At 40.9% G+C, this 27,864-nt stretch overlaps 1 protein-coding gene across 3 annotated transcripts in view; it reads left to right on the top strand.

Annotated features, from left to right (window-relative positions):
* APBB1IP (amyloid beta precursor protein binding family B member 1 interacting protein) overlaps positions 1-27,538 on the top strand; it is a 48,651-nt gene extending 21,113 nt beyond the window's left edge. The window contains exons 7-14 of one of the 3 annotated variants that reach the window (XM_015853235.2): positions 1,519-1,640; positions 7,445-7,519; positions 8,757-8,900; positions 11,354-11,464; positions 20,634-20,732; positions 21,678-21,795; positions 23,930-24,027; positions 26,209-27,538. In XM_015853235.2, the coding sequence (XP_015708721.1) occupies positions 1,519-1,640; positions 7,445-7,519; positions 8,757-8,900; positions 11,354-11,464; positions 20,634-20,732; positions 21,678-21,795; positions 23,930-24,027; positions 26,209-26,739 (1,298 nt within the window). In that variant the 3' untranslated portion in view covers positions 26,740-27,538. The remainder of the gene's footprint in view (positions 1-1,518; positions 1,641-7,444; positions 7,520-8,756; positions 8,901-11,353; positions 11,465-20,633; positions 20,733-21,677; positions 21,796-23,929; positions 24,028-26,208) is intronic. The other 2 variants (XM_015853237.2, XM_015853236.2) reach the window with 2 other exon arrangements.
* The last annotated feature ends 326 nt before the right edge of the window (positions 27,539-27,864 follow it).

Here is a 27,864-nt window from a genome sequence, read left to right as displayed (position 1 = left end):
CATTCTTTTTTCTGCTTCCACTGTATAACAAAGTTAGTGCTAAATAAACAAAAAATGATAAAAGTGTTAAATCCTACCACCTTTCTCCTTCTATTCACCTCTCTTTGGCACTCCCAGTGCAATCACAGCAAGTAAGTTTTCTGTTATGACTTAGAATCATTTTGCACGTTTACCCTTCAAAAGTTTACTTGGGTATAAAATCTACATTAACTAATGCCACTATTTTGATACATATTTAATGTAATGTATTATGTAATGTATATGTATGTTGTGTGTTTCATAAATTTATTAAATATATAAGCATTTTCTACTTTGCAGAAATATCAATTATTAAATAAAAAGTATTGTGGTTGCTTGCGTGTTAACAGCTACTGTTTACTTGTGAACTGGCCCTGAAACCAATCCCAATTTGAGATTTTTTTAATTCACAAAATTTTGTCATGCTGGAGCATACTGACCTCTTTTCCAAAGTAGCAAGAAATGCTACAGAAAGTCTATAAAATATATGCTTTCATCTCCTCATACACTGTGCCAGCCAGTCTAGGCCATTGAAATATGTAATCATCAAGGACTGCTGAAGTGGGGATACAGTTGTTCCCAGGGAACTCCAACTTGAAAACTGAGAGCTGGTTGAATTTCCTGCCTGGATACTGAATTTGTTGAAAAATGCAGTTTGAGTCCTTTCAAAATTACCTGTCAGATAATGCTGAATTCCTTTCCCTTCCAAAGGGCTTCTTGTGCCTGTTTGGTTGCTTTCTATGTGAAACCCCAGAAGGAGAGATCAAACATTTCCTAACCTCAGCTTGCCTGGTGGCTTTTCTGGGTGGAGGCTCTGAGTTCAGATCAGTTCAAAAAGGGAGAGATCTGACATTATGTCACTACGTATCCAATGAGATTAACTGCTGAGATGCTGAGTGAAACAGTAAATCTTCACATCAGTCTGTAGTCTGCCTCCCTATTTCCTTTGTTTTTAATACAGTTGCCTGAAACAAAAGATTTTAGTTTCAGCACATCCAGTTTTTTTTCTGGTGAAAGAAAGCTTTCTCTCTTTTTTATTTCAGTGGGTAAAATGATGTGGAAATAAATTGTTAGGTTTTTTTTCCCCAATTCAGTAGCCCTGGTGGGAAAACATTCTCCACTCATACTAAAACAAAAACAAAAACAAAAAAATAAGAAATAAAAGCTAACAAACTCGAAGGGCACTGGGAGACATGAATGTAACCATCCACTCCTACCTGATCGCTCTTTCACTCCTTTGCAGTCTTTGGGCAACAGCACTGAATGCAGGAGGACTCCAAGTCATGCAAGAACTGCATAAGACTTCTTCTGTAGCTGATTTGCACTTCCATATGGTGTTATTTTCATATGGATTTGCTCACTTCTGTTCAGTGGAAAAAAGTGCCAATTCTAAATGAACATCAGATAATGATTACATTCTGACATAGGAATTTCTACAGGAGAATTCCTCAGGAGAAGGGAGAGTCTGTATGACTTACATTACCTTTTTTGTGTCTCCAGAACGGTTTTTTGAAGACCATGAGAATGTTGTTGAAGTGTTATCAGACTGGACTCGAGACAGTGAGAATAAGATTCTATTTTTGGAAAAAAGTGAAAAGTATGCTTTGTTTAAAAATCCGCAGGTAAGATGACACGGTTTGTGGATAATGACATCACGTTGTCTTTGTGCTGCCTATTGCATTACTAATTTGCTTTCAGCTCTGTTCTAAATCAGTTATTTCAGCTGAGTTCTAAATTAGAGATAACTAATATGTGTTTTCAAGAAAAATTACAATATTGAATGCAGGGATTTCTGTTTTTTTCCTGATACAGCTTTAAAATCCTGTCTTCAGGGGTAAAAAAGAAAAAGAAAAAAAAAGATGTGTGCACTTCACCACTGGAACAGGCTGTTGAGATCTGCAGAAACCCAGCCTTTGTAATTGTTGCAGTTTCCTCCAGTGTTTCTACCAGTACTGCCTTGAAGGTCTAGTTTATGCAGTCAGTTATGTGTGAAAATTCATAAGGATTATACTGAGTACTAAAGAGAATTATCTATATTTCATTTAGACTGGGAAAAGAAACTGGGTAAACAGTATCCCTTCTGTGTGCACTAACTCTGTAAAACGAGGATCTGTATTTCACATATTTCACAAATCATTTCTTCACTATATAATGTGGTTGAAACCATGTTTACAAATAGCTTAGTACATACATACAAGTGATGGATTCAGTCCTGACCCTGTTAGCTCATTGAGCATCTGGCTTGATCCTGAGGGCAGCAAGAAAAAATGAGAAATTCAGCATTGCTGAAAAAATAAATACATAATTTGGCAGCAAATCCCACCAAGGTACCCATTAGGAAGATTTTTTAGAGTGAGACAGTGTTTCACATAAAATCTGCAGAGGGGAAGTGCATAAGAACTATCCAGCAAAAGAAAACTTATCCTAGAGTGTTTACAGATCAATGTTGATTTTTAATATGAAATAGCAAAGCAAAGTTTGAAAATAAAACACATGTGATGACTCAAGATGTCATACTTACTACTGCACATAAACATACTTAACAGCAGAGGTTCAGTTGTACATTGTTGCAGTGATGTTTGCTGTGGCTTAGGGCAGGGCCTCCTGGGAAGTAAATCTTTGATGGAGTTTCTAGGTATTTTGGTTGCCATGACCTTTCAAAATAAACATGACCTAAACCAAAAGCAGAATATGAGTCTGAAGTCTGCCCTCCTCAGGACACACTGAGCTTGATTTGGACATGTGTAGTCTTTGAGCTTCTGCATCTCTATGATAAGCTCAAAAATGAACAGCCTAAGGAGACTGTATCAGCTGTGGCTATCATACTATTAAAACACTATGCCAGTAATAAAGTCTAACCATCTGTCAGGCTCAGTAAATTCAAACACTGTGGGACGTGCAAAATAGTACAGTCATATCGACAGTTAGTCTCTTTGACAGAAGATAGGCAGTATTACACAGACGGAGCTCATGAAACATGGTAAAATACAGATGTGTAGAGAAGTTTGGTTGAAAGGGCCATTTGGTGATCATCTCTGTGTGCCTGACCTCTGCAAAGCAAACCAGAAGTTAAAGCATATTTTTGAGGATATTGTCCAAATGTCTCTTTGAACACTTATTTTATTATATGTGATACATAATCTGGTCTGAGTCCCTGAAAAAGTAAACCAAATGGAAGTAGGTGCTGAGCTGGTGTGTGGGGAAGGTTGGGGAGGGCAGTGTATGGGATTATGTAACAAACCATTTATGGAAATTATGGTATAACCACTGAGTAACTGTAATTCAGTGCTCTGATACAGTATTCTCAGTACATTCAACCTCATCCCCCTCACTCAGGCTATCTCAGTGTTGCTTCATTCTGTGAATACAGAAATTGTAGAATGCTTTTCATTTATATGAGAAGTGATAATGCAGCAGCAGCAGGATTCCTTGTATTATTCTTATTTAGTGCTTATTATGTCAGAGGTTATCTGTAGAAATCTGTAACTTGCAGATGTTTATTCTGGGGGGGAAACAAATGAACAACAACAAAAAACAGCAAAAGAAACAAATTCCAAAGGTTCTCAGGTGCATGCAGTTTATTAATAGACAAATTAGTGATGCTAAATTTTAATCACATGAAATCATTTTTAAAAATCTAGCTATAAAAACTTCCATCTCTTCTCCTAAAAAATATGGGCCTCCAGAGAATGTCTATTACCTGTGCTAATATTGCTTCTTTCTGCAAAGTAGCCTATCTGGTGTAGATTAAAAACCAATAAACTACATGTTTCATTTTTGAAGGAGGAGCTGAGGTTTTGGAATGCGGGGTTTATCTGCTATGTCTGTGCTAGCAACATGCCAGCTAATGACATTGGCTGTTCTTGGAGATTGCCATCTTGCCATGCATTCTTCTCTAACATTTAACTACAGCTTTGTTCCAGAAAACAATTTTTGAAGTCTTTGGAACACATTTTGGAAGAAACATTTGCAAAATCCTCAGGTCTCTCCCTTCTTCACTGTGACAGACATTTCTGCTGATTCCTCACTGTGTTATAATTCACCCTGCAGGGAATTCACAGCAAAAGACTGTTCCATTATTGGCATCGGTGATTCATCTATAGAGATGGAACATCATGAGTCCATGACTAAACAGTGAAACAAAAATATATACTGGTACACATACAGATAAAGAAAACCTTTGTGCTATAAGAAAGGCAGTGCTTTGTCATGCAGTTGAGTGATGCTCTGTGTGATGCTGTACCAGACTCTTGAAGGGGAAGGTCATCAGATTTCAAGACTATTTATTTTTTCAAAAAGTTCAAGGAATTATTATTAACTAATAGAGACTACCATAGGAAGTGCTTTTGCTTCACTGAAACAGTCTAAACTCTTGAGTCACTTAGAACACTGCATTTGATTTTTTACTTAAATGGACTTGGATTTCCTGTGTGTCTCTGTTGCTGATAAAACTTCCAGGAAAACATTCAAATGATCCAGGTGACACCACGTGTGTGTTCTTTCTGTAATTTCTGTGATTTTGAGACATTATTCAGGAAAATGTATAGAGATCTGGGTGCAGTAAGCGCTTCATGCTTCTGCTCCCACATTTATAAGCCAAAAGCAAGGGATATGCCCTCCAATGGAAAATACATTGAACTGAATGAGGTTTTTACTTCCTCAAAGCAATATTAAACAGCACAAGGAGACACAGTAAGAAGTTGTAATGTCTTCCATAAATAGACAGCTGTAATGAGCTTCACTCTTGAATATTTCTTTTGAAGCCAGTGAAATTGGGCTGGTATCCACCAGGTGACACTTGTGACCACTTGGACCAAGTGCACATGATCATGAGCTAGTTTTTCCAGCATCCTGTGTGAGCACAGAGCATAATGTCCCCTGAGTTTATCAGACCTGGCTGAGAGTATGTGCCAAGGTGACTCAGGTAAAGGGGTGGGAGAGAACTGGCTTTGCGTTAAATTCATCTCATACGGTATGTGTGGGCATGGGGAAGAATTCTTCAAGAACACTTGACTACTCATCTCTAATTCAAGTAGTAGGAGAAAATTCTTTTCTTTGAGGATGGTTAGACACTGGAACAAGCTTCCTATCAAGATAGTTTATGCCCCTTGTTTTTTTCAAGATGCATTTGGATAACATTCTTAGTAACATGCTTTATGTTTGGGTTAGCCCTGAAATCTTCAGGCATTTGGACTTGATGATCTTTGTAGGTCCTTTCCATCTGAACGATTCTATTCCATTCTGTTCTATTTTCATAGTCCAAAATTAACGAAGCAAATCTATTGGCAGAGTGTGTCTTTATTATATCCACTTATGTGGATATGTCTTATGTTATCAATGTAAGAGGACGAATCCATCCTGTTAACTAAGCTTAGCTTAAGCTTTCTCTATTGAAAGACACTGTCTTTTGAAGTAAAAGTTAATTCTCAAATTTGTAGTCATATGCTGAGAGCTACCCTGTTGCCACTTCTTGTCCCATTAAGACATGACATCCCAAGCCAAACATGCTTTTCTCAGTGGTGTCCTCAGCCAGGCAAAAGTTTGCTTTTTATCATGATTTTTGACTACTGGACTTGGAATGACCTCTTGTGGACACATGTGGTTGCCTCCCATGGGATGAATGCTTCTGATCAAAAATAGGAGACCACACAGTGGTAAAATAAGTACAGTGTACAATCTGCATCTCGGGTCTTCAACCACTGACAAATAATAAGCACCATGCCCTCCCAAATTCTCTCAGATTTCAGGGCCAAGACATAAAGGAGGTAATCAGTAATAAATGAAATTTGTATTGACAGGTGAAAGATGACAGTGTACATCTGTGTAACGTTGGTTTATGAAAAAGCAGCTTTGTTAGAGATCCTGCATGGATAATATTACAAACTTTTTTGTCTTTACCACTGATTGTCAGTGCTGGGTGGTCTGTGTTTCTGCTAAATAATTGCCAGATGCTTGAATATGAATCAGTTGTAATCAGAGGAGCTTTGTTTTCCTATTACCAGTGTGCTGGGGACTTGACTGAACCAGATGAATGCTCTCCCCACTCATAGTGAGTTGTTGACTCAGGCTTTGTTGAGACAAAGTGTACTTACCTCGATAAATTGTCCATGTGTATGTTAGGGGTTTCTACAGTTTCTTTACACTGATCAGTAAGAAAAGAAACCTTTCAGCTTACAAGTCTCGCTGCTTTCTGCATCTATACCAAAGCCAGAGGCCCAACCCAGCTTAACACTGAGTTTCTGTTCATCAGTGCAGAAGTGTGTGCCCACATCAAGTCAGTATGCTGTGATAAGACCCTGTAGGAAGTGCTGTTGTAAATACATGGGGGTCTTGGCTACAGCACCTCACGTCAGTATCTTTCTCCTAGTGGGTTGAGTGGGGGATTGTTATTCACTCAGACTTGTGGTTTTGGGCTTCACTGGCAGGTATCGCTGTATGAATTACACTGAGAACACACTTCCAAGCAGATTTTGTTTTGAGTTGTTTTGTACTTTTTTTCTGCCATGAATAATGTTTTCTGGTGTAGTCTGAAATACTCTTGCATACCTTCATCCCTGAACTCAAAGTATATCTAGGTAGTCTGGAGCCAACCAAGTTCTGTTGCATATACTACAGAAAAATATTTATGTATTTCCTAGCCTGTCAGTGGCATTGAATGTTAAAAGTCTCCTTTGTTCGTACTACAGACTTGGCATCTGCATAAGCTAAATTGCAGGGTGAATCATTTTCTCACGTCTCCTATCTCACTTAATGTGAATTTTTAATACAGAAGTTTCTTTCGAGAACTGCCCTTGAGGTCATCCACACCTCTTCCTCTCATGGTGTTCCTCCAAAAGCCATCTGCTGTGGGGTTTGCATTCTGGCAGTCCTCTGTTCACCACACTGCTTGAAAATGGTGTAGTTACATGCGAAGGCAGGGTTTCATTTCAGATAAACTTTGTTGCTATTAATACAGCATGATGGCAGGGTAGTTGTGCTGCTTGTTTGTTTCACATAGTGTAGAAACAGCGTATTCCTTAATATATATATTTGTCTTTTGATAAGGCTTTGCTTATTCTTTTTTGATTTCTTCCTGTGTAAATACATTGCACTTTTGTTTAGCAGGTAATGAAACACAAGAGCTCTGAGCATTATAATTCTGACCACAGATCCAAGTGCTACTTGATGCATGGCATAACTCCTTGACCTATCTGCTTACTTTATGCAGGCAGCTGGTGTCTGTGCTTTCAAATTACCTTCAAAATGAAGAATTAAAACTCTTCAGCAGGCAACTGTGGCCACAGGCAACAGGTGCATGTGGACACTTCTTATTGGCCTGCATATTCAGTATCAGAAGACTGAATAACTACTGAATGGGTTTTAGAAATCTGATTCTTTGTATTGATATATTTTTAAAGAACGTGAATTTTGTTTATGTCTTAATCAGAATTTCTACCTGGCAAACAAAGGGAAGAATGAAAACAAAGAAATGAATGACAAAAGCAAAGAAGCTTTACTGGAGGTAAGCCAGCTTGCTAGGTTGATAATGGAAAGGCCAACAAAACTGCCACCAACTGTATCTGCTCTGTAATAACAGTGTTCAATTCTTTGTGGGCAAAAGTGTAGCAACAGGAAGTTCTGTGATGGTTGGTAATAGCAGCTTTGTGTCTCAGGTTTTAGTATTTGGCTTTGTCTCTACGTCTGCTGTTTACCACTAAAAATGCTTATTTTATCTTCTATCAGAGAAGTGAAGTGATGGAGAAATATGTTTGTTTAGCGTTTCTATGACAAGTAATGACACGATACCAACCAAGAAAAGCATGTTATACAACTACCAATAAAATAAACTGTGCCACACCCTTAAGTCAGCCTTTGTGGCTTTGTATTAGTAAGACCAATCAGTAGCAAACAATTATATTTTGTACTAAAAAGAGATATACTTCTCACTGCCTCAAATCATGAGCTGTGCTGCAAGAGAAGAGGAACCTCTGCACTTTTTCTGCAAGACTGTTTAGTCTTTTGCCTTTCTTGCTGAAGTTTTTCTTCGACTGTATGCATTGAGAGAGGGAAATTCAGAGTTATGTGAAAGTTACATGAAAGAGTACCACAGTTTTACTGGTAAACATTGTGGCTTAGGTAAAAATTCAGGAAAGATGCCTTTCTTGGGTGCTTGAGGATCCTCTTTTTTAAAATTAGTACACCAAATGTCAACCAGTAGAAGTCCTGGGAAGTTCTTTTAGGTGTGTTGACATCAAAGATTGCCCAACAGTGGGTCCCTCCAGGAAACAATGAAGTGTATTTCTTTAAATAGTATCGTAAATTCTAGCATGCATTTGTAAGTGAAAGTGATGATTGATATTTGGGCTTTTTTCTAAGTGATTTCTGAAGATTCTCTTGACAAGTGTATTTCTCTACATAATTTATAGATAGAGCAATAGAGAAATAAAAGCAGCAGTACCAAGAATTCTGTCTTATTGCATCCACGAGGTGCATCCATGTCAAAACCTTCTGTAGATGTTTACACATCACCTTTTGGAGAACAGAGGGTTTACATGTCTTCTTTTCCAGTGTGAGCACCCACTTTGTATGGCTGAGTTATTACTTGAGCTTGGATAAGTTTCCTGCCTAAGGTGTTTATCCCCCTGGTAACTGCATTCTTCATATTAATATGTTCACTAACACAGGAAATGTCTTTATTTTTCAAGTGAGCATTTTTCTACTGTTTATTAATAGGGTAATGCCTAATTCTTGTTGCACAGGAAAACTTCTGTGGGGCATCTGTCATTGTGCCAGAGCTTGAAGGGGCTCTTTATTTAAAAGAAGATGGAAAAAAGTCCTGGAAGAAGCGTTATTTTCTTCTGCGAGCTTCTGGAATTTATTATGTACCCAAAGGAAAAACCAAGGTCAGGAAACCAAATAATCCCTTTTAGGAATAAAACAATTAACAGAGGTGAAAGTGAAGAACTCCCAAGATGGCATGTAAGAGCACTGGTGCATCCGAGACAGTACTCTTTTATTGTTTTGTTGTTTTTATTTTTGTTTTATTTTTCAATTTGACTGCACCACTTGTGCAAATATTAGAATGTAGTCATTGAATCCTGTCATGTTTCCCTCCTGATTTCCATGGAGAGATAAAAGCATTAAAGAAATAACACTCCACCGGAAATCAGCAGGGGGAAGAAAAACAGCTCAGCATTCTTCAATTGGTGTTATGCTGCCAAAGTAGTTCACTGTTACATGAGTTCCCCGTGGAAGAATATTTTTTAAATTCTGAACTAATTTCTTATAAAAAGAAGTGGAATCTGACTTTGTAGGTTACCAACTACTTGCGCCAAAAAAACAGCATGCAGAAATGGCATACATTCTTTTCCTACAATGATTTTTAGCTAGAGAATGTTGTGCTTTTTACAACTGAGTTGAAAGAAGTAGGGCAGCAGAGTCCACCTGACACAACTGAATTGCTGACATTAAGTATTGCCAAGTATTTAAAGAGTTTGAATTGCCAACACTGGAGAAGCAGAGGAATCCTGAGCATATTGTGCTTGAAGGAGGCTGGCTTCTGATTTCCGCAGGATGAGGTGGAATGGCAGCTTCTGGGGCTAGTGGGTTGTTTGGGACTTCTTTTTTTTATTATTCTGAAAAACATTTCTGTTACCACCTGCAGCTCTGCTTATACTTCACATTTGAGAATTCTGATGCTGATGTCAGAGTTTTACTGTTACAGTTTTTGCTGTTGAACTTCACTCTTCCATTTCCTGACTAGATTAAAAGGAAAGAAAAAACAATTGATAGCACGTAAAGAAAGTGCTGCTGCTCCAGTGACCTGTGCTTGTAACCAGATCTCAGTGAAGTACAGACCTAGATTACCTCACTACATTTGCAGCAATTTATTGTGACTTTATCTGACCCTGAGATAACAGTTTTCCATCCTCCAGTTTTCTTGTGCACACACAACTTTCTATCAATCAGGGCTTATAATTCTATTTGGAAGTCACTTGAAGTAGAGTGCAAGGACAGTCACATGAAAAGTCCATGTGAGGCATTTCCTGATAGCCTCCCTCCATCAATAGCCAGCATCAGATTTAGATGGTATGAAGAATGTTCATGCAACTTGCTGCAGTCATTCAGCTGTGGGTAAACCTATCCCATTCAAAAATGTGCTGCTAATGAATAAGGCCACAAAACAGCAGAAACAAAACTATAGAGGCAATTTTGAAATGTTTATATTAGTTATGGTTTTTTTATCTGATCACATTAACATTGAAGAAATACTAACAGTAAGTGACTTTGTCTCTTGCATGAAAATAACAAGTGAATTTGTGTTGGTCTTAATTGCTGTGACCCGATTCCTAAAGGAAAGGAACAACTCCTTAATATACCATGTGGATCAGAGCATGTTTGGGAACTTGCAGTGATGGAAAATCATAAGTTTATACAGTCAGTGACAAAATCCTTGACATGAACTTCAGGGAAGAGGGGGGAGAAGTCATGTCTACATACCATGTGGAGTGTTTTCTCATGAAAAATCTTACTTGCAAACTCAGTTTTTAAATGCACTAGCCTAAATAAACCCAACTCAAGGGCATATTACAGTGAAAGTAACAATAAAAATGAAAACAGCATAGAAGAACCATAACACGTGGAAGTTTAACCCCATTCTTAGGAGTAGGGAGGGTTTGTTTTTTCACAATTTCCTGATTTCTCAGTTTAACCAACAGTGACTGTATGACATGGCTGTTTTTGCATGTCCTCTCAAAGCATTGCAAAAGGTATGCTTTGTAAGCAGAATTCTGAACTGAAAAGTGTGCCAGTAACTGAAACCTTGTTACTTAAGCAACATACTGTGATAAACAGAACAATAGCAATGCCAGGAAACTGGAGAAAATTCTAAGTAAAACAGATGAAATGTGTTTTTATTTCCTAATGAGAGCTTCCATTTGTTACATGTATCAAGGAGAGTCAAGCTCCCAAAGCAGTTTAGAACCCAAAACCATCTTTCTGCACTCAGAATTATAAGGGTGTGGTTGCATGATCTGTATGTATTTTACAAGTTGTTTTTTACTGTGGTCTTCTGTTTGTTTTTTTTTTAGCCAGAAGCCAAAATCTCCACACAAAGCAGTGAAGTGTAGAAAAGCAGAACAACAGCAACATGTTGTACTGTTATGTGTTGACCCTCTACCAAATGTTTGTTTAATAATGCACACTCTTAAAATCAATCCTTCTTCAGTCAATTTCATGACAGTTTAAAATAAAATAAAAAGCATCAGCTTTCATACACTTGGAAACAGTCTCTTATTGAGTGTCATATCTAAAGTTAATTTGTTCTAACAATGCTGTGCTTGGTTTTCATTTATAGACATCCCGGGATCTGATGTGCTTCATTCAGTTTGAGAATATGAAAGTTTATTACGGTTCTCAACACAAAGTGAAATACAAGGCACCTACAGATTACTGCTTTGTCTTAAAGGTAAGGTACAAGAAAAATAAGTTCTGCAAACTTATCTGTAAACTTTTCTTCAAAACAAGACTGAATGTGTTTCCAGTGACCTCTCAGGTGACTCCTGCACATCTGGACAAATGACTCATGACGCAATTGTATGGTGAGAAGACTGGCAGTCCCTAATGCTGACCTTATGACCGCTTTTATGTCTGCTTTTTATTTGCAGTGTAGTTGTACTTGTTGAATAGTTTGTTGATGTGAAATCTTGGCTGAATAGATGTCTTAGGTGGCATGTTTTATTGCAAAGCTACTTGTAGCGTCTGGGCAAAAAAACACTGCTCATGCAGTCATTACTTTATTGCTGTTGAAGTAAGAATCACTCAGGTGCCTCTCAAGGTAGTATCACTGCAGATAGCCTGGGAACTCCTTGTTTATTTCATGAACAGAAAAGCCCATGCTTTTCACATAATTCAGGTGATGTTTAAAGTGAAGCCTTGAGGCTGCAGTAAGTAGGACTTGTTTGTTATGGGTTTTAGAATACAGTGGAATTACTGTGTATGAAACAGAAGATAATGTTGGTTCTTTAGTATCTTGCCCATGTTGCAAGCAAGATACTAAAAAACACAATATCTTGCTGTCTCAGAAGGAAGGTACAGGAAGCATCCACATCATAAGTTGCTTATAATACCACATTTTCAACATTTTTTGGTTCAGCTTTCTACTAGCCTAATTTACAGAAGGTGAACCAGAATTGGTTTATAGACTCAGACTTGTTTTCCGTAGCACACATAGCTAATTAACAGTGCTGGAAAGTTTTAATACTTAAGTTATCTATAAAATGCTCAGGGTAAAAACAAATAAGTAACATCCATTGTCTTCCTTTGTAAAATAGGGATGGTCTGAAAAATTAAACTTGTAATGAAAAGCAAACAAACAGAAAAGAGGAGGTAATTTAAAAAAGAAGGGAAAATAGAATTTCAAAACTTTTGAGACCATATTTTATACCATTTTGAAGACTTTCAGCTGAGGTGAGTTCTGTCATATCATTCTCTTCAGCTGTAGCTGAGGATATAATACAGTTTGAGGTCTGTGGACTGAAGGAAGGAACATAGTTAAATGTTGATCTCTCTTGTTGGTTGTTTGGTGACACAGAAGTGTGTAGAGAAGGACACAAAGCCATTTATTGCACTTAGTCACATTTTGTTTCTGTCTATTTTCACGTGGAAGTCTGCCAGAGTATTTCCCTTGCTTGGGTGAAATGTTCTGAAATGTCTGAGGAAAGCAAACCATCATCCTTGAGATACTTCTCATCCTGTTGTATTTCAAGGATGAAGTTCTCAGTATGGAATAACAATACATGGGTATACTGGTGCAGTGAGCAATAGGTAACAGACATAATAGGTAGACATTTGCCTTCATTTTGCTTCTAACCTGGTAATTCTGAAGGAATGTGCATGCTCAGCTCAATCTAATCCAGACTGAAATTCCTTCACAGCACAGTTGCAATGCTATCACTTCACAGATCGTCCATTCCCCAGAGTGTGCCTTAGGGCAGTGAGGTCTGCAGAGGTTCTCTTCCAGTTCCTTGTTTGTGTTGGCAGCAGGAGAAGATTATCTTTAAAGCAAGTGGAGAATAGTCATTGGAAGGGCAGCAGCCACAGCCCATGCTAGATGTTCACTGAGAATGGCTGTGAATCAAAGGAGATATTCACATTTTGGAAAACACATTAATCCATAGTCTTTAATGGCCTCAGTAAGCTGTAGCATCAGTCAAAATGTTTTTGAATAACAACATACTACTGCATTTTACATAGGATTGTTGCCTACTGAGGATACTGAGTAGCTCTTTAGGAACTACTCTCAAATCAGTGAGCAGTAATCAGCCAAGTTACTACTTCAGTTGTATTTCAAACTTACTAAAAGAAACCTCTCAGCTTGCAGGAAAGAGCCTGGCTTATACTTTATAGTGCAGGAGAAATACAGGGACTTAGCAACTTCAGCAGTATCTTGCTTCTGTGCTAGGTGGAAAATTCTGCTAAATTTTAAACCAGACATAATCTTCCTGATTTGAGCATTGAGCTGTAAAGCTGCTGTATTTATTTCTGGCCTTACTGGTTAAGCTTATTTGGTTTCTTACTGAAAGAGAAGGAGAAATGCTGTTCTTTCATTCAGAGGGCAGCAAATGAGAAGTGGTCAGATCTGGGGTTGAATATGACCTCATGCTTGAAGGAAGCATCCCTTCTTTTCCTCTAGCCCCTGTTTGAATGAGACCTTAACAAGTAACTGGTCTAAAACTTGTAACATTTGTACTTGCTTCCATAGATCCTGCCTCATATTATCTGGCAGAAAAGATAGAATATTTCTCTTGACTAGCTCGCAGCCTTTGTCATTTACGTGTGTTTGTGGAGGGAAGAGTCCTCAAGAAATATTATGAGAATGAGCACAGCATTCCTGTCATTTTTGCAGTGCAAGGCATAATCAAGAGTTTCTGGGAAAGAAGAGCACTGTAACTAATGTTAAACACAACTAACACTAGTAACTTTTTGATTGGGTTTTGATTAGAATGATGAGATCTCCCAGATTGTCTGACACTGCCCTGAACTACGTAGGCATTTTCCCCAGTGTCTCCATGGCATTTCTTTGAATACATTGAATACACCTTGATCTTTTTTAAACAGGATGTGGGCTTTTTCTCTAGTGTCTTTGTAGGCTGACAGTCAGATGAGGGGCTCATATATACAGTGAGCCTTTGACTTTAGTGCCTATCCCAGTTAATACACACAACATGTGCCCAGTCACAAAGCCTATGAGCAGGTAGCTCCCTATGTCCTGTTGTTTACACGTTTGCTTGTTTTTAATCCAGCTCTTTAATTTTAATTTAATAGTTCATACCTGAGATAATTAGCTGATGCCAGATGGGGTACAAATGCTACTGTGACAACAAGGAGACCATGCACATCATGGGTAGGTTGCTTTGATACTTAAAACAGAAGCCAGTGTAGATTTTGCAGCCTCTGATGTTGTACCTGGATATGGTATTTTGAACTAGCTCATATATGTGTTCTGAGCTGCAGATCTATTCCGTAAGTTGTTCCTCTTACAGCCAGAGAACTGTGATGAATTTTGAGCACTCCTTGCCTATCATTTTGTCCTGCTATGTCAGCGTATTGTTGCATATGCTGTAGCTCAGGCTTAAAATGCAGAACTTTTTGTTTATTCCTTAATTATCAAGACTCTAGACTAGAACCAACTCAAAAGTGTATTACATTAACCATCAGGTAAAGACAGTGCACTTTGCTGAACTTAAATGGGGGTTTCTTTTCAGAACCACTAAGGAGACAGCTGCTGCAACTGAACAAAGCAGCTATTTCCTCCTACCAGCTCCTTTAAGGCAGTGGAAAGCCCAGCTGGGAGCAACTGAAAAGCACAGCTGGCTCAGGGCTGTCAGAGAGAGGGGTCACCTTTGGCTGTTCCTGAGCAGCAAACCAGAACAAATGTGTCTGGGTCCCCAGGATGGGAGCATGGCCTGGCATGGAGGCTTCGGTGGACTTGGCTTTCGAGAATCATTAAGTGTTGGGGCAACTACAACAGTGGAAATCTGTGATGTTTCCTAGTAGCTACTTGGTCTGTATGGATTGCTCTATGCTGGTCCCTCAATGTCCTATACATAGAAAACACAAACCAAAAGACAAACCTCTCAGCATACTGAAAATAGAGTTTCTGAACTTCCCCCATTCTCCACACGGCTGTCTGCAGCCCCACAGAGAAGCAGAGAGGGAAGAGAAACCTCCCTCTTTCACAGAAAAAATAGTCTTCCACTCTATGCACAGCAGGCGTGCTAGTTGGAGCCATTTGATTCCTCACAATGTCCTCTGCATTTACAAAACCCAACCTTTATACATGGATTTCCAATAGGTCTTTGCTTTCACTGTCTGCTATGTTATCTGGGGAATGCTGTGGAAACAGATAAGAGCTTTTGTGATTGATTTTGTATTCTGAAGTTGAAAGCCCTCAAAACCAAGAGGTTGCACCATGGAGGAAGGAGTCTGTTCATCTTCCTCCTAACAGCATCCATTGCACTGGGCAGAAATTCTGGCATAATCTGTATTTTGTGCAGCATGTGTGTGTACACCAATCCAGGAGCTGGTTTTGTCACACCATATTGAAAAATCTTTCAAAGCAGACAAATAGCAAGGTAATCTATATGCAAATGTGCTGGTTTAGTCAGTCTGATGTGCCTGTGACAAAGAGTGGATTTAATTATAGTTTATTGGTGCTGGTTGTGCTTGAGTAATCTGGAGGTAATGGTGCATAATGCTGAATTAATCTAGGATGAAAAAAATTGGTTTCCTGGGGATAAACGGAGACAAAGGCAAATCATCTTCTATTTCCACAGCTGGGTACATTCTCCTGTGCAGTCTGAGCAGCGAAGTTGTCCTGGTGTCATTTGGAAGCCACCACACTTTTTAAAAAGTGAATATTTTACAGGATTTGGGAAGTAAATTTTCAAGAGGAATAGCTTCTGTTTGCAGCAGTGGTGCCATTCCAGCCAGTAATTTGGAATTTAGTCACTCCGCTGCTGATTCCTTCCTCCATCACACCCCGTAAGCTGCAGAGCAGACTGAGTCACGTGCGAAATGCATTCAGCACAATGACAGTGAAGAAGGTAGAAGGTGAGAATTTGCAGTGTTTGAGACAGAAGTGTAGAATGAATGGCTAGCATGGAAAGCAAGGGTACAATACAGAAATTTTTCTTTATGTGGAAGATTACAAAACACTCACACATGAGTGTGAACATTTCAGATATTTCAGAGTAAAATTAATTGTTAGATAACAAATATTTATTACAGAACACTTTCAAATATATGGATTTCCAGTCCTAATATATGTGAACAGTTTGGTAGGATAAATGTAAAAAATAACAGCAAGAATGAGATCAGTGGAAAGACGTGAAGAAAGATTTATAATATATTTTGAAAATGTGATTTGCTGTACAAAGCAATACTTTGGTTATGGGGCTGTTACACCTAAGTTTAATGAACTAAAAATATTGCCTTGGTCATTAGAGAAATGGAGGTGAGAAGAATAGGTTCCTTATAGCAGAGCAGTTACTGTTTTATTGATAGTTAACATGGGTCTTCAAAAGCTCACTTAAACCTGCTCATCTTAATGCAAGCATCAGAATTAGGCCACATTTAACAGCAGACAGCAAATCTGAAGCACTCTGGAGTGGATTTTGGAAGGTACTGAGTATTAATTCTGCTTGCAGTCATTTGAGTTAGAAACAACTCAGCTTTGCTGAGAAGTTAAGGTCGCACAAGTTCATTGTCAGAAAAGAAGATACTAAAAAACATGGAGTGTTTGGAGAAAGTCTGGCCTAACACCAAGGCTTCTGATCCAAAACCTAGTCACTGTTTTTGTGCTTCTGGCTGCTGTTTCTGCCTCGAAGACTATGCAATGATCCATATATTTTGGGTCAAAAAATCCAATGAGATGCCTGAGTAACTTCAGTTTACTTTTTGTCTGCAGTGTTGAAAGGTGAAACAAAAAAGAGTATTTTACTGGGACAGTCTCTGATTTCTCTGATTTTATCCACACATGAACTGATCGCTTTTAGTCATCTGCTTTGGGACAGAACCATAGAAACCACATCTTTCTGTTCCATTTCTTCAGGTTTTCAATATGTGTTTCTTTTGTTTGTTGGTTTGTATGTTTGTTTGTTTGTTTTTTCCCTAAAGCAGAGAATTTATATCTGAAAATACAATCTGTATACAAATATTTTTTAAACGTCACCAGGAAATAAGCTTTCTATATTCAAGTGCTTCTGCTTTCTCTGTCTCTGGGCAGTGGATACTTGCAGACAGTGGGTGAGGGGAGAGCCCTGGATTCTGTTCCAGTCCTGTTCAGTTGCTTTCCAGTGAGGAACCTGGCACATCTGTTTGCAGCCTGACATTTGAGGTGTTCAATCCTTAATAAGTGTCTGGACAAGCATTCAACACTTCTGAAAACCAGAGCAGACCTCCACCTGGAGCTCCACACCTCCAGCTATGGTGTGCTGATGATGTTGCTCATTCATCATTATTAAGAGCTTTGACATCAACAGAGAAAATAGTACTGTAGTCACACTGTATTTCTGTGCACCATATTATTTGTTAGACATTGTACAGTGGATTTTTTTCCTGTAGGGAAATTTTGGAGTCCTTTTCTATTTGTATATTTCATTCATTCTGTGAATTCTGGGGTGGTTACTTTTAAACATTTGTCTTTTCTAATTTCCTGTAGTGCTGCATGTCTCAGAGACAAAGGTGATAAACCTTTCCAGAGATGTTTTCGCTTTGCTGTCAAATGATTTTAGTGACCTTTTCAGGACACAGTGTGCACCATGTAACAAGATAACTGATCTTTCTCTACGTGTGAAATATGTAAGCTGTGGTGTACTGAGGTGAGCATTACTTTGTCTGAAATACAGTATTTCTCACATGGCTCAGCCATGATTGATAGTGCTGTGGCGTCTGCTAGGCTCACGTGGAGGTTATTACAGGATCTGTGAAACTAATTTTGCAACAATAGGCGCATGTATTGACCAGAGCTCCTTACCTCTGTGTGCTGTACTAAACAACTGTCCAGAAACACAGGAGCTTCAGCAGCCTGTGAGACACTACAAAGTTTTATTTCATATGTCGTTGATAAAGTTACATGTGGAAAAGGAGCTGGTGTTAATGTACCTGTTCTTCTGAGAAAGTGAGAGCCCTTACAGCCCTTAGCTAATGTTACAAAGCTAAGATACAGACTGCCTGCAAATCTTTGAAGGCAGTTTATCCTTGTGAGAGCTGGATGTGAAACAGCTTGCTAGTTTGGGCCCTAACTACCAGTGTATTCTTGAGTCTGCATTTAATCACAGTTGCTGATTGGAGTAATTTATTCAAGGAGCTGATTGGGGTAATTTGGAATAGGCCCCACAAGTAGATGTCAGTAGTTAAGATGCATTGTACAGTGGAGGTAGTAGCTAGTAAAGGGATAGGGTAGGAAGTAAATAGCTCTCATATTGTCTAGTGCCAGGCTTCTTAGCTTTGTCCACTGACAGTTCCTTCTTAGCTTCTCAAGGCAGCAATAATCTCACAGTCCCAAAGTGTTCATAGACTGGGGAAGTAGCAAGGTGAGGAAGTTTGCTGATGACATTACTCTGAGCATCAAGGAAAGGGCAGACCTAAAAAATCTGGAAGGACCTTGTGAGACTGAGGTTAAATAAGGTAGTCTAAATAATATAGGCTAGATATGCACGGTGACATGTATAGAGACAAAGACCAATGCATCAGAACTTCACTTATGAAATTACTGGCATTGTGCTGACCTGTGCCATTCAAAAGCATATTTCAGTGCTCAGTTGCAGTAGTTATGTAAAACAAATGTTAGGAACAGTTAGGAGAGGCATAGGTGCTAAACAGAGCGCGCTGCCATCCCCTCACCTGGTGAGAGAAAACAAGTGAGTTTTCCCTCACCTGTGCAGTTCTGGGCCTCTAAATTCAAAAAGGATGCAGTGTGCATGGAGAAGGGTCAGGAAGGAGCAGCAGGGGTGAGCAAAGGTAGACCAGAAGAATGAGCACCGCATAGATTAGCAGGCTGCAGGCTGGAAAAGAGATGACTTGCCAGGAACACGGTGTCCATCTCTGTAAGCAGCAGTGGCACAGAGAAGTGTGGCTGACCCTATAGTGGTCAGCTATTCAGTGTCTCTTCCAAAACATAAACAATAAATGAACCCACTTGTGTTAAGATTCAAAGCAAAAGGAGAAGGTTCTTCATCAAATGTGCAGCAGATCTGGGAAAATTGTTGCTGAAAGGTGTGGATGCCAGAATTCCACCTGAGCTTGAGAAGAAGCTGAAGAAGCACCTGGAAGGGAAATCCCTTGAATGATCCAAATAAGAGAAGTCACATTCTGCTCAGAAAACCCTCTTGTGAAAATAGTCTGGGGAGGGATTATGGATTTGTACTTGTCTTGCTCTTCCTCTTCCCTCAGCATCCATTTGTGGCTGCCATCAAAGCCAGGATACTGGACTCACAGACTTTTAATCTGACACTGTGGGTGTTGTGAGTGGTGTTTAGGCAGGTTGCCCAGAGGAGAGGTTTACTGCAGCCCTTCTGAGCTCCCCACCTATAGATCTTTTGGCAGGGCTGTGCAGCACCTTGACCTGGCTTGCCCCATGCAATATCCTTCTCTGCTATGTTTATATAGCATGCACTTTCTTCCAAATGTTTTTGCATATTGAAGCATAGTTTGTTTTTCTTTTAGTATAAACCTTTTGGTGATACGTATGGTGTTTGAAAATGTCGGGAGTCACATAGATTCATTGCACTTAGCTGTCAGGAAAAGGGAAAAGAAATCCTTGCCTTCTCAAATTTGAAAGCTTTGGGTGCCATCTGCTGGACTCAGTTGGACCTTGCACAGTGGAGCAAAATGGCTGAGTTCTGCTTAAAAGGTGCTGGAGGAGCTGAACTTCCCCAGGGTTGCTGTATCTTGTTGGAATCCCCTGTTTCTTTGTTGGTGGTAATGTAACGTGGCTCCATGGGATGTCCAGTGCCTGCATACAGTTACTTTTTTGTGACTGTTCCTTAAGACATGTGCTTTACTGCCAGTCCCCTTGAGAGGAATATCTCTTTGTTTTGCCTTCTTCACTTCCTCCCTGACATATTCACTCTTGCTCCATGGAGTGATGGTGCAGGGCTTTGGCAACAATGCTGTCCTGCACAGTCTCATCCATTTTTCCATTCTTTGCTGCTCTGTGGGCATATACCACAGCCTGCCATGTCCTCACACTGCATGTGAGGCCATACTGCATGCTGCTGGGCTGCATGATAGAATGGCTTATAATTAACCCAGATCGGTTCCTTTTTTAAGTCACGTCAGGGTTGGGTCAGCACAAGGAAGGGAAGCCAGGTCCTGCAGTGCTGAGGCAGGAGCAGGGCCATGTGGCTGAGGAGCAAGACCTCTGCATCAAATGCTGCCAGTGGTCGTTCATGTATAGTTGATTACCACCTTTTTCATACTTTCTTATTTTCTCTATTTGCTGCTTCTTTTTTTTCTCAAGTAACCTTCATGTTAACAGGATGCCTACAGGTTCCCGGTGGGGTCACTGTGTGGTTTGCATTGTGACTCAGTGTTTGTATTTGTCTCATTTTGTGAACTGATATATCTTACAGCATCCCCAGATTCAAAAGGAGTCACAATATATCAAATACTTGTGCTGTGACGATCGAGCCACCTTGCATCAGTGGGTAACGGGAATAAGAATTGCCAAGGTGAGATTAAAAGTATATTTACTTAAATATATTTTCTGTAAAATCCTGTGCCCCTCAAATTACTGATCATTATCATCTCAACTGGAGATGCTGTGACAAAAGTGGATGTGTATGTTCATGCTGATCATACCATAGGAAGAAAAAGCAGGGCATTACCAGCATGGCTTTGCTGAGTGTTCCTGGATGCCAGTTATCAGTGTGTCAATTCTGCAGCTGTAAAACTCCTACTCATAAAACTCACTCCAGTTATCTGGTACAACACGCCATGGGTCAAACTGTGCAAGTTCTGTTCAGTCCAGCTGTGACTTCTTCCAGGCACTTCTACCCAAACTGCTGGCCCTGCTCTCTTCTTGAAGATCCTAATTTACGGCCAGATTTGTTTTGCACAAAACGTGAAGGAAGATGGATTTATACGCAGCCCAGTGTAGTGGCCATGTCTGAACACACAGACCTGCTGTTTTGGGTTGTGTGTTATTTTCTGCCTGTTTTGCTGCTGGGTGTCATTTAACAATGTGGGATGGACGTGACATTATTTTGCGTTACACAGCACAGACTTTGATCCACAATTCAGCACTCCAAGTCTCCAGCCTGAAAGTGTAATACTTGAAAAGCACTGGAAAGATATAATCTATTGAGCGTGGTTGGATTTAAAGCCAAATTTCAAGATGTTTACAGATAGCAAAATGCAAAAAAAGATGTGAGAATGCTATCAGTATGACTGCATTTGATCACAGGGATGGGGAGTCCTGTTTTATTGTGATGTTAGGGAGATGCTTTCCACATGGTCCTGTACAGAAATAGGAACACCACGTGCTGAAAGCTGCTTTTTAGCAAAACTGGGCAAGGAGGTATTGGAGTTAGAAATACTGTCAGAAAGCAAAATGAATGGTTGACTTATTTCAAGTCTAATGCCTTGCTTTTTGTATTGCTTTGATTGTTTTGCAGTATGGCAAGACATTATATGATAATTACAAGTGTGCAGTGAAGAAAGCTGGCTTGTCTTCTCGGAGGACAAATCAAGGGACGGTGGAAGCAGCTGCCCCCACGGGATCCTTATCAGCAGGTACCAGTGCTTTCCGAGCAATGGAAATCACAATTACTGCTCTCTTACTCATCAGCGTTGCACATAATCTTTGTTCAGAAAATTATCCATGGATTCAGCAAGATAACGTCTTGTTCTAGACAGCCCAGCGTAGCCCTGAGCAGCAGCCAGCTAAATGCACAGCCCTCGTTTTAAAATTACCATTTGAAGAATAAAGGCAGCCCAGTAAAGGTCAGCTTTAATCTGTACAATTTAATAAGGCATTTTTCTTTCTGCAGCTTTTCTTCCCATGAGTGAAAGGTGTGAGAGGGCTGTTCTGTGGACTGTCCTTTCAGAAAGGGACTGTCAGGGTGGGCCACTCTTTTTCTCAGCCTTTGGCTCATTTGCCTGATAACAGGGTGGGTGTCAGGAAGAAGAGACAAAGGAGGAAAGCTCTGTGTTATTCTCTGCCTTTACTTTACTAGTAGCTTCATCAGTTTACTGTTACCCATTGTATTATTGTACAGATATAACAGAGCATGGTACTAGCTGTAACTTGCATTAATGTTTTTAGTTCTCATGCTTAAGATCTGCCTTTTTGGAAGGACATGCTGGTGGAGTACATGCATCCATAAAGGCATTCGAAGTCAAAATCAGTGTTGGCCGCTACCTGTACCACTAGTTTTCTGACTTCTAATGTGTACTACAGCTCAGAATCCTGTGAACACCTCTCTAAGACCTTAGTTCGCCTTTTCTCAGTACGTGGTAGAAGTACATGTTTGCTTTGGAATCAAATCATGGTAATAAATGCCCATTTGAGGTAGGGACAGTTAGTAACAGACTAATAATGTTCATGTATGTATGTATAAATTGAAATATTGACTAGAATCCAGGAAAACGGCATGTGATCCTAAAATATACTGTAATCTTAACTAATGGATCCCATTAAATAGTTAAGTAGCCTGGAAAGATTTTAGCCATCTATATTGTCTCTATAGAAATGTCTCTGAAGGATCATTAACATTCTAATGGAGGCAAGTAAGAGTGGTTCTTGCTCTCTTAAAGTTGTCATTACTGCTTTTCATGAAACCTGATGCCCAGCTATCAGTCTATAACCTTAACTGTCTGACCGTGAGCAGTTCTTGGCTCATGTTTAAGAAATGGAGTTTTCTAGTATACTGTATTTGCCAGGTAAGGTGCTACACCTGGCAGTATCTAGAGTGGAGCTCGATTTGCTTCATTTCACTGAGTTAAATTTCATTTTCACTGAAGGCAGCGGTAGCTTTGAGAGGTGTGGAGCCCAACCTCCTGCTCTGCTACGGGCAGCAGAAGAACTGCAGAGCAATGACAGCTCGCTCAGCTTGAGAGCCTGACCACAGAACCCAGGGATGAACATCACTCTCTGCTGAGCACTTACAGACACAAGATTGATTTCACCTCATTATTAAACTTCCCTGCCAGTCCTTCAGCAAACAGAGACTCATTTAAGAAAGAAAATGGATCAGCCCATCCGTAGTCCTTCAAATCTTCAGCAATCGTGACTCTTACTGATAGGAAACTATAGTGCTTTTAGTCTCTGATCTAAAGGGAAAAACGTCATAAAAACCAAAATGTAGTGAATAGTACAGCACACACCACAGATTTCAAAACACTGTTCTGAAATACAGCTATTTAATCAGCAAAACGCTGGAGAGTGGCTTTGGCTATACCTGTTTGTGTAGCTTCTCTTCGAAAGCCAGCTCCCCTGCTCTACTCCCGTGTCAGCCCTGGCTTTTCCCAGCTGAAGTCCCTATTCACAGTAGTCAGAAGGAAAGGATCTCCATTTGTCACCGTATTTATGCACCCTGGTAATTTCTGCCATGTCTCCATAGTTCCTCCACTTGCTCTTCCTGTAGGTCTATCAGCTACAGTCATGGAGACATGTGGGCAGGTAAATCTAATCTTTATCTTGCTTGTTTTCCTAAGGTTAATTAGACATGAGAAATTGCAAAGCAAGCCAGAAGTAGAAAAGACATCCTGGTGGATTTTACTGACTTTACTTTAAACCTGTAATGAGTGGTTCCTCTGTGGAAGTTGTAAAGGCTTTTCAATAACCTTTTCCTTAGTTGGTTACCCATTGATGTGGGTAGTACCACAACAACGTAACCTTTCCCCTCTCTCCTCCATCTCATCACAGGAGCTGTTCAGGCAAATGGACAGATTCCCCAGGTCGTTCTTCCCTCCAGTGCAGAAGTTGCAGAGACTCAGAGGAAAGTGGACCCACCAGAGGCTCAGGTGAGCAGTTACAAGCAGTGCACCGCTTGCATATCACCTATGAACTAGTTCTCCAAGTCTGTCTTCCCACTGTCTTCCCTTCTCAAAGTGCCTATTGTGCTGTTGTGGCAAGGACTTGATTCTGAGCAGAGCAGCTGGCTCCATGCTTCTCCTCCTTGTGCTTTAAGCCCTGCAAACAGTGCCTGGTGCACAAAAGCTGAGGAGCCAGCAGCTGGAAGTGAAGGGACAGCCATCTGCCACTTTCATTCTGCAGAACAAAGAGCTGCGAGTTCATAGAGCAGGGATAGGAATGTGCCTACTAGGATGGCCTCCATGAGCCTGCACACAGCTGAGCGTATGCATGTTAAAAATAATCAACAACAACAACAAAAAAGCTTTAGTGTGAAGACATAAGGGAAAACATGTCTTCAGTAAACCCTAAACGCATCCCTTTGTTAAGCTCCAGATTTTGCATGCTTGCCTGTAAAAAATATCAGCAGGACAGAGTACAGAGATGTGTCCTGCAGAAAAACGCTGTTTGTTTGATGGAAGGTCATCAGTTACATCCTTACATCATGCACTAAGTGCACACGACATGTGGAACTCAATGCCTGGGATTTCTGTCTCCTCCGCTGTGTGTCATACACTTCTTGTTTCTGTCTGACTTCCTCCTTTCAAAAGGTCTGTTTCTCTGCCCTGAACTTCCTCTGGAACAGGTTGTGTTCTCAGAACTCAGCCAGTGGTTCCCTCCTCCTCAGTGTCTTCTTTACTTCCTTCTTTTTAAGGAAGGAGTGAGAGCAAGAGAAGGCAAACATGTTAAATGTGGTTAATGCCAAAATTAGGGCTGCTGACTGCTGGGTTGAAGAGTGCTTTTCTCTAGCAAAAGCTCATAGCTTCTACAAGTCTGGGATCAGAGGGTTCATTTGAAGTCTTAGAGGGTAGACTGAGCTGCAGCTGGAGCTCTAAGCTTGTTGGATTTAAAGTAATAAATCAGCATAACTAGAAGTGAATGGCTTGAGCAGTTCACCCCAAAGAACCTCATGAGGTTCAGCACATCCAACTGCAAGGTGTTGCACTTGGGTTGTGGCAACCTCCGCTATAAGCACAAGCTGGGGGAGGTAAGGATGGAGCACAGCCCTGCTGAGAAGGACCTGGGGGTACTGGTGGATGGCAAACTGGATATGAGCCAGCAATGTGCCCTCACAGCCAGAAAGCCAAACATACCCTGGGTTGCATCAAAAGAAGCGTGGCCAGCAGGGCGAGGGAGGTGATCCTGCCCATCTACTCTGTGCTGGTGAGGCCTCACCTGAAGTACTACATCCAGATACACAGTCCTTGCTACAGGAGAGACATGGAGCTGTTGGAGTGTGTCCAGAGGGATGGAACAACTCTCCTATGAGGACAGGCTGAGAGAACTGGGGCTGTGGAGCCTGGGGAAGGCTCCAGGGAGAGCTGATAGCGGCCTTCCAGTATCTGCAGGGGGACTGTAAGAAAGAAAGGGACAGACTCTTTAGCAGGGTCTGCTGTGATAGGACAGAGGGAAATGGTTTCAAACAAAGAGTATATAATTAAGCTTTGTACAGTAAGGGGGACAAATCACAGGTTGCCCAGAGAGGTGGTGGATGTCCTGACTCTGGAGACACTCATGGTCAGGCTGGACATCAGAGCACCCGATCCAGCGTGGGTGTCCCTGTTCATGCAGGGGAGCAGGGCTAGATGGCCTTTAGGGCTCCCTTCCAACTCAAACAATTCTGTGATTCTATGAGTGTTTCCAGGGAAGCGCACTTCTCCCCAGGCTTACAATAGACAGCATGTTTGTATAGTAATTGTCAACAGCCACTGACTGCCAGCTAAACATATCAGAGAGAAAGTTGTGTTCAGACATTGCCAAACAGGCTTTATTTACCTTCAGTGAGAACTAGTAAACACAACTTAAAGTCTACGTCATAGTTTGCCAGAATCCCAGATGCGATAATACAGTGGTGACAAGAAATAAAGCTGATTCTGCTTTTTATGCCCTCAAATCTTGCTCGGTATTCCCCTGGATGTAAAAAAAAAAACACCACAGGATTTTCTTTAAGGTTTTTTATGCTCTGCCTCCTTTCACTGTCTGTTCTCTGCACTCTTCCATCTTTTCACCATTCTTGGGCAGTGCCATTAGTTTATACTCACACTGACTTTGTTCTTTTATTCCTTCTTAAGGATAACGACATCAGTGCAGCTGGCCTGGCACCGCCAGTGCTGAGGCAGAAACAGCTGAATAAGAGGAACTCGCTGCAGCCTCCTCCTCCACCTGAACGGCGGTCGTCTGCTCTTAGTGCTTCACCAGTCCTACCCACCAAAGTGAAACGAGACAGTGGGATTTTCCTAACAGATCCGGAAAGCTTTCCAGCTCCACCGCCTTCCCTGATGCTTGATCTGCCACCACCACCACCACCTGCTGACCTCTGTGAGCCTCCTCCTGATTTTGTGCCTCCGCCGCCACCCCCATCCATCAGCAGCAGCAGCAATGAAGAGCTGCTGCTGCCCCCTCCGCCTCCGCCAGCCTCCAATAAGCCACCACCTCTTACAAAGAAACCTGTGCCGCTTCCTCCAAAAAGGCAAGGGAATGCAGTACAAGATGGAGAGCTGAGAGCAGCCGGGCCACCTCCAACTGGGGGAGGAGGCAGGCAAGTGGATTTCATGTCTGACCTAATGAAAGCTCTTGAGAAGAAAAGGGGCAGCACCTCCTGAACCATGAGGACGGGTGGACTTTAAGCCAGAGCTGCTGTTGTGTCACCGAAGGTCGCGCTGGATCGGGCCCCACTACATGGAATTCTCTGCGAGTTCCCGCTGGAGGCCCCAAGAAGTGAGGGGGGTGCCCTCTGTCCCCCACTTTGCCCCCACAACCTGCTTCCTCCTCACCCCACACCCCCTAATGACCCCTCCAGCAGCAGAACGAGATCAGAAATTGGCTGCAGCCTCTTTCTGTCCTCCATCAGTTGGCGGAGCAGCGCTCAGTGCTGGCCAGCGAGTCGTGTACTCCTGTGGCCACCTCTTCTGTAGAATTAGAACCAAAGAAAACCACACAACAGCAGTCTTGTGTCTGAGAAGTCTGAGGAGCGGGATAATCTCTTTTAACAAATTTCCCCTCATGGGTTTTCTTTCAGAAACCCCCACACTCTTTTATTTTTTCAATCAGAAGACACCCCCTCCTTTTCCACCCACAAAGCAGTCTGTTTTTAAGAAAAAATGATTTTTCCCCCCACTGTTGCTGTCTTTAAATCTCATTTATTTGGTTAATTTTCAACAAAGAAAAATTCTTACCTCAAAATGTTGCATCCTCCCATAGCAAGGTTGTCATCTCTTGGTTAATACTTCAAAGTGTACCTAGGAGTAGCCCATCTTCACAAAGCCTTTATCTCACACCTGGTATGAATACATCTCTTCTTACTTTCCCCCCCCCCCCTTTGTTCTCCAGTTGAATTCTCTGTTGTTCATTCAGACAGCAGCCACTCTTAGTGCTTAAATAAAAATAGCTTCTATTTTGTAACCGTGGTGTCACAGTTGATGATGGAGTGTTTAACTTGGGTTTGGTTCCTTGCAGGGAGTTTTTGCCTCTACCTTCTTGGTTCCATAGTTCTGTATCTCCCAGTCTGTCTCATGCTCAGAGCTGGATGTGTTCCTGCACAGACAGAGATGGATCGGATACAGACTGCCAGGGCCACCATGCGGGGTACACGAGCAGTTTAAACAGGGCCCATCCACTGACTAAAGTGAGGAGGATTAAAATTAAGGGTTAAAACAATAACATAGGATCTATATCTCCCATCGACCAACTACTCTGAGTACAGAATGGTTGCACTGAATTTCAGAAAT

The sequence above is a fragment of the Coturnix japonica genome, chromosome 2 (genome assembly GCF_001577835.2).
Source record: "Coturnix japonica isolate 7356 chromosome 2, Coturnix japonica 2.1, whole genome shotgun sequence".
In the NCBI taxonomy this organism is placed as follows: Eukaryota; Metazoa; Chordata; class Aves; order Galliformes; family Phasianidae; genus Coturnix; species Coturnix japonica.
The sequence above is the reverse complement of the archived record's forward strand: the minus strand, read 5'-3'. Positions and strand labels throughout refer to the sequence as shown.